This window comes from Bidens hawaiensis, unplaced genomic scaffold (genome assembly GCF_021521415.1).
Source record: "Bidens hawaiensis isolate Kalapana, Puna unplaced genomic scaffold, B.hawaiensis_p1.1 tig00010461_1, whole genome shotgun sequence".
Lineage (NCBI taxonomy): Eukaryota > Viridiplantae > Streptophyta > Magnoliopsida > Asterales > Asteraceae > Bidens > Bidens hawaiensis.
This window is the reverse complement of record NW_027491796.1, coordinates 149,450-162,079: the sequence shown is the minus strand read 5'-3', so window position 1 is coordinate 162,079 and position 12,630 is coordinate 149,450. Positions and strand designations below refer to the sequence as shown.

General features: G+C 40.5%; 1 protein-coding gene across 1 annotated transcript; it reads right to left on the bottom strand.

The window, feature by feature from the left end:
• Nucleotides 1-5,590: 5,590 nt before the first annotated feature.
• LOC143535272 (filament-like plant protein 4) lies at nucleotides 5,591-11,040 on the bottom strand. The gene is made up of 6 exons (XM_077029566.1): nucleotides 10,956-11,040; nucleotides 9,709-9,812; nucleotides 8,815-9,106; nucleotides 6,712-8,737; nucleotides 6,563-6,608; nucleotides 5,591-6,097 (listed from the first exon to the last, which is right to left on the bottom strand). The coding sequence occupies exons 2-6, from the start codon at nucleotides 9,805-9,807 to the stop codon at nucleotides 5,702-5,704; spliced, it is 2,859 nt and encodes a 952-aa protein (XP_076885681.1). The 5' UTR covers nucleotides 9,808-9,812; nucleotides 10,956-11,040; the 3' UTR covers nucleotides 5,591-5,701.
• Nucleotides 11,041-12,630: the final 1,590 nt, after the last annotated feature.

The following is a 12,630-nucleotide window of genomic DNA, read 5'->3' as shown; positions in this document are numbered from 1 at the left end:
CCGTTCCATAGGTTAGGCTAAACGGGGATTCGCCATTGCTGGTTTTGCTTAATGTCCTGTGTGCCCACAGGACATTAGGTAGCTCTTCGACCCAAGAATGGGATTCTCCCTCCAACCTTTTCTTCAGCCCATTTAACAAGCTTTGATTCGCGCGCTCCACTTGGCCATTCCCCTGAGGGTGGTATACCGAAGTGAAGATTTGGTTGATGTGCAATTCCTTGAGCCAGTTGGATATCTTCCTGTCAGTGAATTGTTTGCCATTATCGCTCACAATTTCCATGGGCAAGCCAAAACGGCATATGATGTGGCTCCAGATAAACTGCTTCATCGCTTCGGCTGTGATTTTTGCTAGTGGCTTGGCTTCAACCCATTTTGTAAAATAGTCTACTGCCACTACCAAAAATTTTACTCGCCCTTGCGCTTGCGGTAGGGGACCCACAATATCGATTGCCCATTTGTGGAAAGGCCATGCGGAGGTCACCGGAATCAAGTTGTTATTTGGCCGCATGGTGTTTGGCGCATATCTCTGACATGCTTTGCATTTTTGGATCTCTTTTAAAGCGTCCAAGTACATGCCTGGCCAATAGTAACCTGCGCTCATTGCCTTGGTAACCACCATGCGCGGGCCAGCATGTATTCCACAGATTCCTTCGTGTATCTCTCTGATCACGTAGCTTGCTTCCTCAGCATCTAGGCATTTCATGAGCGGTCCAAGATAAGAGCGTCGATATAGTGTACCATCAAGCAGTTCATAGTTCTGCGACTTGTGTCTTATCTTCCTCACCTGTGCGCGATCGTCCGGTACTTTTCCCTCCTTCAAGAATTCCATTACTGGAGTTATCCATGATGAAGGGGTTGTATGAGTTACAAGGACAGACTTCGCTCCCACCGACGGGTTGCTCATTACTTCTACCCTGACATCTTTGCCAAAGTGATCGAAGCTGGTTGATGCCATCTTGCTCAGCGCGTCGGCAGATTTGTTTTCACTGCGCGGAATATGAATGATTCTGAAGCAGTCAAATTGCTCGATGAGCTTTTTCGCCTGCTCTAGATATAGAGGCATGGTGTTCTCCTTGGCATCATAAAGGCCATTGACCTGTGCTGCTACCAAGTATGAATCAACATGGGCCTCTAGCTTTTTAACTCCGAATTTATGCGCGATGCGCAGGCCAGCCAGCAGGGCTTCATACTCAGCTTCATTGTTGGTGCTCTTGAAGTCCAACCTGATGGCGTAAGTATATTCCTGATTCTCTGGATCCACCAGTTTGAGGCCTGCGCCGGATCCTTCGTTGTTTGAAGCTCCGTCAGTGAATAATCTCCAAACATTTTCTTCATCATTGGCTCGCGGAGGGTCTACCTCGCGCTGAGCCTCTTCAATTTTTCCTTCGGGGACTTCTGCAATGAAATCAGCCAAGACTTGTCCCTTTATTGCTGGACGGGGCTTATAGGCGATCGTGTGCTCTCCTAATTCCAGCGCCCATTTTGTTAGCCTTCCCGAGAGCGCGGGGCGCCGCAAGACTTGCTGGATGTTGTAACCAGTCAGAACTTCAATGGGATGACCATTGAAATATCTATGAAGCTTGCGCGACGCGTGTGTTAGTGACAAAACTAACTTTTCCATGATGGAGTAGCACGTCTCAGGATCTGTCAGCACCCGACTCACATAGTATATTGGCGTTTGGATTCCCTTGCGATCCACCAACAATACTGCGCCGATGGCGCGTTCTCCTGCTGATAGGTACAATGTCAAAATTTCACCAGGAAGTGGAGCTGTGAGCGCGGGCAGATTTATCAAACATTCTTTTATCTCACTGAAAGCTTGCTCGGCCTCAGGAGTCCATTTGAATTGGCTTTTCTTTAAGCAATTTCTCAATGTGTTGACAAATGGGGTAGATTTGCTTGCATGGTTCGCTAGGAACCTGTTGATTGATACCAATCTACCATTCAGCTTCTGGACTTCTTTCATGGTGGATGGCGAGGGCATGTCAAGGATGGCCTCCACCTTCTCAGGGTTCACCTTGAAACCATCCTTGGTGACCATTACACCTAGAAATTTTCCCTCTTGTACGCCGAAAGTGCATTTGCTCGGATTGAGCTTCATGTTAACTTCCTTTAGGCGCCCAAGGGTTTCTTCGATGTCTTTGAGCATTTGTTTTTCCTCCCTGCTTTTGATCACCAAATCATCCACGTAGACTTCTAGGTTTCTTCCAATTTGCTCGTTGAAAACAGCATCCATAAGTCTTTGGTAGGTGGCTCCCGCATTCTTCAAACCAAAGGGCATTTTTGTGTAACAAAAAACACCCTTGTCGGTTCTGAAGGCGGTCTTGTCCTCGTCTTGTGGTGCCATTTGAATCTGGTGGTAGCCCTTGTAGGCATCCAGGAAACATTTGAGCTTGAATGGCGCCACGGAGTCCACCTTTGCGTCGATGTTTGGGAGGGGGTAACAATCTTTTGGGCACGCTTTGTTGAGGTCCTTGAAGTCAATGCACATCCTCCACGACCCGTTACTTTTCTTTACCATCACAGGATTGGCTACCCATGTCTGGTATCGTATCGGGCGGATGATGTTTGCGCGCAATAGATCCTCAACCTGCTCATTCATGGCCCTCGCCTTCTCATCCCCCATGACTCTCTTCTTTTGAGCAATTGGCTCTACAGACTTGAACGTGTTGAGAGAATGTTGCGCCAGGTCTAGCGGAACCCCAGTCATATCAGAGTGTTGCCACGCGAAGACCGACATATATGCTGTGAGCAATCTTTTCATTCTCAACCTCGTGTCGTCTGATATCGTATCGCCAATTGTGATTGTCTGCTCCGGGAATTTTGGGTTGAGAATCCATTCCTCTGGCGCGTTGTCTGCCATTGGAAGTTTCATTCTCCCTTCCCGCGGAGTACTTGTCACTGCACACAAATGATCTCGGTATAGAAAAGTTACACCTGTTGGTGTTGGGAACCCCAACGCGCCGTGCGCTGGCGACGGTATGGCGTTGAATTGGGCAATCGTTCCTCTACCCAAGATCATATTGTGGCACGAAGTGGTGGGCAAGACCAAGAAGTTGACAATTTCGGCTCGCTTGTGTTTTTCATCCCCCATGGTTAGTTCAAATTGTATTTGACCTAGGGGATGAATGATTTCATTTGAAACACCAGAGATTGGTGCATTCACAATTTCAAGCCTTGCTTGGTCTGCCGGATCCAGTTTCCTGAAACATTGCTCATACATGATGTCTGATTCGCTGCCAGTGTCCACCAGGACTTTTGACACTTCATAATGAGCAATGTGTGTAGTGATGACAAGAGGACTGCTGATGGAAGGGCCTCCCCTGATTCTTGGGAAGATTACTTGTTGCTCGCGCCAATCTCCTTGGATTTGCGCGCTTCTCTTTCTTGAATTTTGCCCTTGCCTTCCTCCCTCGGCTACACAGATTCTTTTGAACCTTTTGCTGGCAGAGGCACCTTCTGGTTGTTCATTTTCTGGTCTTGAGTTTTTTACCAGGTGAGCCAGCTTGCCTGATTTCACATCTTTTTCAATTGCATCCTTCAAGTGGTGGCATGCATCAGTGTTGTGTCCTGTGGACTTGTGAAACTCACAGTACTTGCCACTGTCTGATGGTCCCTTGTAGTGTAGTGGCTTGGGGCTTTTGAACTGGACATTCTCAGTGCTTAACACTTGTGAAGGCGTTTTAGTGAGGGGAGTCCATATTCTTGGCAGAGGTCTGTTAGGATCTCTGCTGCCTTCCCTCTTGTCACCCTCCCCGCGATTACGAATGTCTTTTTGGGGTTGGGGTGAGCTTGGTTGCGCCTGCTTTTCTGCGGGAGAAAAACTGGTTGGTTGCAACCTGGACCATACAGAGTTCTGTTTGCCCCTTCTTTCGTTGCTGCGCGGTGTCTCAGCTTGATGCGCTCTTTCTCTTGCCCTATCTTGGGCAATTTGTTTTTCATTTCTCGCGAAGACTCGCGATGCTTCCATTAGTTTGGCCCAAGTGGTTAGCATGCCATCTCTGCTCACGAGAGCTCGGCGGAGTTGATCACTGCGCGCGCCTTGTATAAAGGCCACGCGCAAGAGTTGCTCAGTGATACCTCCGATTGCCAGAGACTCCTGATTGAAACGAGTTATGTAGTCTTCAATCGTTTCATCATTCCTGCGCACGCAGTGCATGATGTCATCAGGGTCGCGCGTGTGTCTGCGCTGCTGTACGAAGTGGGCTTGGAACTTTTCCAATAGTTCCTCGAACCCATCGATTTGCCCAGTCGGCAAGATCCCACGGATGGCGCCAATGAAGAAACGTGGATCGACTCACTGGTAGACGATCTACTTTCCTCGGGTGTGATTATGCTATTTCACCGATGGTTCTCTGGGATCTGGGTTCTTCCACCTACAAAATGAACAGCACCGTAAACTTACCCCTCAGAAAGGGACAGAGGGGTCCTCTTTGGGGTAACCCTCCGGTGTGAGAATAAGAGTTTGTAGGAGAAGATAATAATATGAGAGTAAGGAAAATGGAGTGTATTGCTTAATATAGCTGAATACTCTGTAATTGGGTCTGTGTCTCCTTGTGGAGTTGATGTGGTATTTATAGTGCTAGGGTTTCCAATGATTGGGCTCAGACCTAATTAGGGCCTTGTTGGCCTCCTCCAATTGCTTTGCGCCACGTGTCCTTGGGACACCTGGTGCTTTTTCATTGGTTATAATCACGTGGTAGCACATGGGTTTTGCTGAGTTGTCCACCTTTCATTGGCAGCTGTCAACATCAGCATATTCTTATTCCTTAAAAAGATACCTTCTGGAAGGTTGTCTGACGTGCACAATCAAGGTTGCCCTAATCCTGATTTGGATAAGGACGAGGTTGATTATGTGCATGTGTGATATGCGCCTATCCTGAGGATGCGCGAGGTCTTCTCTTTATTCTCACGCGCAGATGTTTCATGCGCAGATGTGATATGCACGAGCATGTGATATGCGCCACGCGCATATGTGATATGCGTGAGCATATGTGATGCCTGAGCATCTGTGATGCCTGAGCATGTGATGCCTGAGCATGTGATGCCTGAGCATGTGATTCATGAGCATATGTGATATGCGTGAGCATATGTGATATGCGCCATGCGCATAGGTTTTGGCTTTGTGCCTTCATAATGTCTTGATTTCAAGCCTCTTGTCTATATCTTGTGGGTTGACCCGCCTCGCTCGGTGTTGAGGCGGGTACATACCTCTTCATAGTGAAAAATGATACAGATTTAGGAATAGGATTATACAAGAGATACGTTAGCCCGTTCGAAAATTATATATAATAGTTAGAAAACACATTTAATCTTTTAACTATTATTTGATTTTATACAAATAACTATAACTAAAAATACAAAAAACTACTTTTTTTTTTCATCTAAGATGCTGGGCTATAGCAAGTTTAAAGAAGTTGCCATTTGTAAGATATATATTTATGTTTTATTCAAACTCTAAAATATATAAGGATATATACAGATCAGAAATGAAATAATGCACACATTTTGTAATAAAAAACAACATTAGTTATTTCTTTAACTAAAAACATACTTCATCAAAACCTTATGTCATGTTTTCAACTTTTCATAGTAACAAACCAAAAAATAAAAATACACTAGCTTAACCATATATATAACAGGATAAACAACATCAAACACGCACTGTTTCCATAGTATCTACACGTATTCAAGCCTCGGTTCACTTTGCTTTTGCGGAAAAGAACCGACTGAACCCACGGGTGTTCTTTTCAGGAGTCGGGTTAGATGATGACGAAGACGAGGATCCTGATTTTGTGGGCCGGTGTTTGGACCGCACGGGTGAGGTTAAAAGATTGGTTGGTTCAGAATCTGAGGCACTGTATTGGTGATATTCTGATAGTATCGGGGACTCGTTTCCCGTATGTAAATCCATGCCACTACTAGTTGTTAACTCTTCTTCGTGTTCTTCGTCTTCAACAAAGGCGTGATCTTTTTGACTTAACAGTGACCCGATGGATTCGGTTTGAGGTCGCAGCCCGTTTAACTGCTTTCCGAGAAGATATATCGTTTCTTGACACTCGGCTAGCTTCTCTGCTGCAGCTGCCAATTCTCTCTCCTGTGATTACCATCAACGAAATGTCGTTATTATGGTCACTAGATCCATGTTGAATCCGAACATGACCCATATTTTTATTCATGTCAAAAACGTAAACGCTAACCCGCACACACATAAAATTGTGTAACCCGAAAATGACCCGTTTAACCCTTATTATCTAAATGAATCAAACGGGTTGGCGGGTGATGATAAAGTTGTAAATATGTTAATCGGGTTGGTGGGTCGTAAAAAATGGGTTAGGTGTTTCGACGTGTTTAGCCTGAAATGATCAAACAAGTCAACCCAACCATGATCCGTTTAACTAAACTGGTCAACCTGAACACATTTTTTGAACAGGTTAGATATTTCAACCCAAAACCTCATTACTTTTATGTAATACATTGGTCGTGTCGGAAATTGCCACCCTCATGTATATATATATATAACACAAAAACAGTTATGTTAAAAGGTAATAGAGAAAGTCACCTGGTTACTTTTGTCGTCCACGTCAGCAATGGGGGATGTTTCAATTCTAACATAATGAACCGAAAGATTAATCAGATGCAAACTTTAATCAAATAAAAGTACAAACCGAGCACCGGCTTTTATTAAAAAAAAAAAATTATGTTATTTACCTTTGTAATTGCTCTTGAAGATCCTTGCACTTTGCCTCAGTCTCCTTATACTTTGTCCTCTCTTCTGCAAGTTCATTATCCAGCATTACTATCTTTGACTCCAAAAGGTTGACCCGAGACTGCAATCCCGTTGCACGAACTTCAAGTGAATTATACGACTCCGCCATACATTTCAGCTGCGTCTCAGACAATATATTCAACTTCTGAGCGGCGGTCAACTGAGATTTGACTTCCGATAGCTGATGCTCAGTTTCACTCAGCTTTGACTTTATAGTTTCAAAATTCTCATTACTTTTACAAAGTTCAATAACCATTTTCTCCTTTTCTAATTTCATCTCTTCAAACTCCTCCAACGAGCATTTCAACCGCGACACGTTTAATTCAGAGGTCGGGACTGAGTTTCCATCGTGAGGTGTGTCGGGATCAGAAGCCGTGTCGGAAAACTGATTACAACTGGTTGAATAGTCGACCTTGTTTTCAGGTAAAGCGACTTTGTCTATGCAGTCAGGACTACTGGCTTCAGCATCATTGATTTCGTACCCGACAAAGTTGAACCGAAGCTCACTAACTTTTCCGAGAATACCCGAAACACACAGAATAAAATCATTTATATCCATTTTGCCAGACTCGGTTTCTTTAAACTCCTCCAGCTTCTCGAACATTCCAGTCTCTTCTAGAGATGTTCCCGTTACAGACTTTGCTTCCTTCCGTAGAATTAACAGAAAGTCGTAAATTCGGGAAACCGCAGCCGCAAATTCTTCGTATTTTCCCTCAACATTACCTTGTACAATTCGCTTGATTTCTTCATAAAGTTTATCGGTATCTGAATCTTTCGGTAATGAATTTAGTAAACCGGATACTTTAGATTTAAGATTCTCGAAAACATCTGGTTCAGTCTTTTCATTCGATGAGTAAGCCAACTTCTCCATCTCCAAGAAATCATCCATAAGCTCCAAACGCTTTGCATTTTCGGTTTTATCTTTTTTGTTATGAGATAACTCAGAGACTAAAGTGGTAGCCGAAGATCCAGCAACGCTAACGTCATCATCATTTCCTTCTTCTGAAACCACACTTGGCGCGTTGCTTGCATTTTGACTGATGACGGTTTTCAGTTGAGGATTTGAGTGCAGTTGACTTTCCAGACTCTGAAGTTTGCTTACTGTTTTAGCGCAGACGCTTCTAGAAGCTTGAAGCTCGGTGTTACGTTTAGCCAACGCTTCTTTCAACATCTTCGTTTCTTCTTCGGCTGCCAATAAACGTTCGGTCAACAAATCCATTTCCTTTTGATGTTTTTGAGCGTTGTCGAGAGAGAAGTCGGGAACTGAAGAGAAATGCGGGCTCACCGGGGTCGGTGGTTTGACTGGGGACCGCTTGACCCAAGGCTCGCCGTGATCCCGGCCCAAATTATCAACTTCTAGTTTCATTTGTGCCAGTGCTGCAGGCCCGGGTAATTTCTTTCTTACAAGCCCGCGTAACCTTTGACACTCGGCTTCCAATTTAGCAATTTTCTTTACACCTTCCAAGTGCTGCTTGTTTGCCACGTCAGCAGACCGTACACTCATATTTTTTTCCTCGTTACGTATTTCCATCTCTTTAGCAACAATATGTAACTCATATTTAAGAGAATTAATTTCCCGCTCACACGACGCAATGTTGCTTTTCAACAGCTCGATCTCCGCTTCCGCTCGTGATTTCTCTTCACTAATTTTGATTATTGTGTTGGAACGATCGTGTAACGACCTTGAAACCGCAGCATTTTCAGCAGCAGCCCGCATGAGTTCTTGGTTTAAATTTGCTACCTTTGTATCGAACTCATGTTTCATGTTCTCAAACTGTTTCGTTTTTGCAAGCACGGCGTCATGCACGGTTTTTTCATGTTCTTCCTTCAAATTTCTTATTTGGCGCATGCATTCCTTCAAAGCGCCATCTAAATGTGTCGCTCGGTCTTCAGCAGTTAGTTTCAACAGAGTAACCGATTCCAAATGGTTCTTCAATGTTGCAGCTTCTGCCTCAGCCTTTTCCCAACCTATAAAATTAAATATTAAAATTTTATAATTTATAGTAATCGCGATTAATATGAAATAATAACCATAATGTGCAAACCTGAGACGGCATCCTCGGCGACTTTTGCATGTTGTTTGACTAAATTCTCCTTTGTGGTCAACTCAGTATGCGCTTCGGAAAGTTGTTCGTTTAAGTCCTTGACTTCGTCTTCTAAAGTTTTAATTTGATCTTCATATACTAACTGTTGATCTTCATATCTTTTCACTTGTTCATCATATGATTTCACTTGTTCTTCGTATGATTTAACTTGATCCTCCAATCCAGTTAACTCTGAATACTGATCCACAGAAATTTGAACATACTTTGGCTTTTTGTAGCTTTCTTGTGTAACCTGTAAGTGAAAATTGCAACAAAATAAATAACATACATAACTACAAAAACCAAGTTAAGAATATTGTAGTTTTCAAGTTTTATAGATTGGCCACAAAACTTTCAAACTTTATAAAGTTGGCCACAAAACTTTCCAGTTTTATAAATTGGCCACAAAGCTTTCGTATATGGTTTTCAAGTTTTATAGATTGACCACAAAAATTTTCTACTATGAAGTTTGGCCACAAAGTTTTTTTTTTTTAATAAATAGCAACTTATGAATATTATAGTTTACAATCTTCATAAATTGACCACAAAACTTTTGTACTTTGAAGTTTGACCACAAATTTTTTTGAAAATTTATTTTTTAAATACTGATCACAAAACTTTTGTACTTTAAAGTTCGGCCACACATTTTTTATAGAAGTTTGATCACAATCTCTTGATATACATTAAAAGATATAAAACAACATTTTGAACATACAAAAATGCTTAAAAATAATCTACAAAATTTATAATTCGGGCTTTAATTTAAACGGGCCAGCTAGATTAGCGAGCAAACGGGCCGAGCATATAAACATTTTTATAAATAACTATAGAAAGGTAAACCGTAAACAAACGAACCTTGCCACCTTGTGAACCAACGGAAGTAGTTATAATAACAGATTCTGTTTTCTCAGAACCGGACTTATCCGATGACTTCTTCTTCCACGGCCAACTCATATCGACTGTATATTTACACAAAATAAACAAAAAATAAAATCAAACCAAAAATGATAATGTTGGAATCTTGATAGAAATGGGGACCTTTCTGCTGATATAGGGCATTCAGAAACCTTAGTACCAGCTAAAAGCTTATTAGAATTATCATTTTCAATAACTATTTACTTTTGAAAAAGGTTACAGATCAAGACATATCACCAACAGGCTAGAAAACAATGGCTCAGAATTCAAATTCATGAAAAGGTAAAAAAGTGAAAAAGAAAAATATAACAAAAAGTTTTTTAAGATAAAAAGTGACAGAAAGTGAAGGCATAAAATAATTTCAAAGGAATCCAATATTCCAATCCTACAAGAATGGCATATTTACATGCTTCACCAAATCTGGAGATATATTATTTTTTAAAATAATAATAATAATATATTAATAATACACCGACATAAATTTAGGAGAAAATCAAACCTAATCAGAATATTATATTAATTAATTAAAATACTTCAAATTAAATAACACCACATCAATTTACAGATATTTCCAACTCATAAACACAACCAAGCAAAAACAATTTTCATGACCTATCGAAATCCGTTCCAACTTGAAACTGTTCCGACCTGACCCAAAACGACCATTTTTAAATTTGACCCATTTCGACCCTACCCCATTGTCACCCGACCCAAATCGACCTTTTTTAATTCGACCCGTTTCAACCCTAACCCGTTGTCACCCGACCCAAAACGAACCTTTTTTAATTTGACATGTTTCGACTCTAACCCATTTCGACCCTAACCCGACCCGATCCAAAATGACCCTTTTTAATTTGACCCATTTCGACCTAACCCATTTCGACCCCAACCCGTTTCGACACGAACGCATTCCGACCCAAACCCGTTCCAACCCGACCCGTTTGCCAGTCACCTACTAATAATACAATTCATATCACAAATCGCCCAAATTCATATCCAACTGAAGATCAGTAAAGTTGAATAACACTTAATCGATAACAGCAGTAATCTAAATTTTGCAATATTAAATTAAATCTGAAACTTAATTCGATAAAAAAAAACATATAGTCTAGAGACCAGTGCAAATTCAGCAACCCATTAATTACTTGAACAGCAATTAATAATAATAATATTATTATTAAATTTACCGGAGACAATGCAGTCGCTCTCAGATGATGAAACTAAAGTAATAAACCGACGCAATAAATCGATTAAAGAAGCTGGGTTGAATAATATTATGGTTCAAGTTGCAATTAGAGATCCAAATTAGAAGATTATATGCAATTGAGCTGGAGGTTGTGATGACCGGAATTTGACGGCGGTGTGGTGGCGGTGACGGTGGCGGAATAAGGTGTTGGTGGCACTTGAAAACTCAGTGAATATATCATTCATTATGTAATACAAATATATATACGGAAGTTACACTTTTACCCCCTGCTTTTGCTTTTTGTATTTAAGCACAAGTTTATGTTTTGGCACATTGTTATAAGATTTGTACAGTTTGAGTCCTTCAGGTTTTAATGTTTAAGATTTGATAAACCTGAGTTAACATTGGGTTATCTATAAGTGCAGTTGCATATACAAGGATCATACACAAATGCAGGACATTAATGCACGTAATTTTTTATTGCATTGGAATAACAAATTGTATATATATGTATATATTGTTTTGTATTGAGGTGGATCAAGCTTATATGTATTTTGTATCGCTTAATGCACGTAATTTTTTATTGCATTGGAATAACAAATTGTATATATATGTATATATTGTTTTGTATTGAGGTGGATCAAGCTTATATGTATTTTGTATCGCTTTAATACGTTTTATCACCTTTTATTTATGTGAAGTCTAAATTATTTACTTAATAAAAACTCTGATGACAGCTTTTAGTGCGGTTGGTAATTTTCAGCATGACTCAAAAGAAGACATGAATATGGTCAAGTGTCTGGTTGTCAAATATATTTCATAAACGTGTTGTATTCGAGTTGACTTTTATTTTAGGCAAATAAAACTAACTAAACATGAAACATTTTATTTGAGGAAGAGGGAGAGGGGGGGGGGGGGGGGGGGGGTTAATAATGATAGGGTAATTATACAGGGTTGTCTTATAGTTTAGGTGTTTAACCTGTTTTATTAAGCAGGTTAGCATAAACATGATCACTCGCAAACTCATTTAATATGTATTTTGCATTCACTCAACCTAACATTTTACATATATCAGCCACAGTGGTGGATTGACTGTTTGTTTAAAGGCAGCTAAGGCCCCTAGTTTAACCACTTTAATTGCTTGGAATTAGAACTTATAATCTCGTTTTTATTTATATGTTAATCCACTTCTATTGCTTAAAAATCAGTACATATAAATTATGAAAGATGATTTATATTTCTTTTTGATAATTATTTCACACAAAAAATTATAACACCTACACATGATATAATATAAAAATTACTATATAATCTACAACATAGCATGTATTTTATGTAACATCATCAATAATATCTGAAAGTGACAAAATGGCATTGGAAACGTCATTTTAACCTCTCTCATTAATTTTGGTGTATATATTTAGACATGTCACTTTAACCCCTGAATTATATCTTGTATAAGTTTGGAAATTCACTGTGACCCTCTATTATTATTACTTTTCTTTTAACAGTACTATTACAGTATAACTCACTAGCCATCATCTACTAACTTAGTTACCCAATTTGCTTAGCGTACTAACCAACACAAATAAGAAAATGATGAAGTTAGTTTCCTAAGCGAACAACACAGACAAACAAAATTTGCTTCATTTTATATAAAGATATATATATATGTG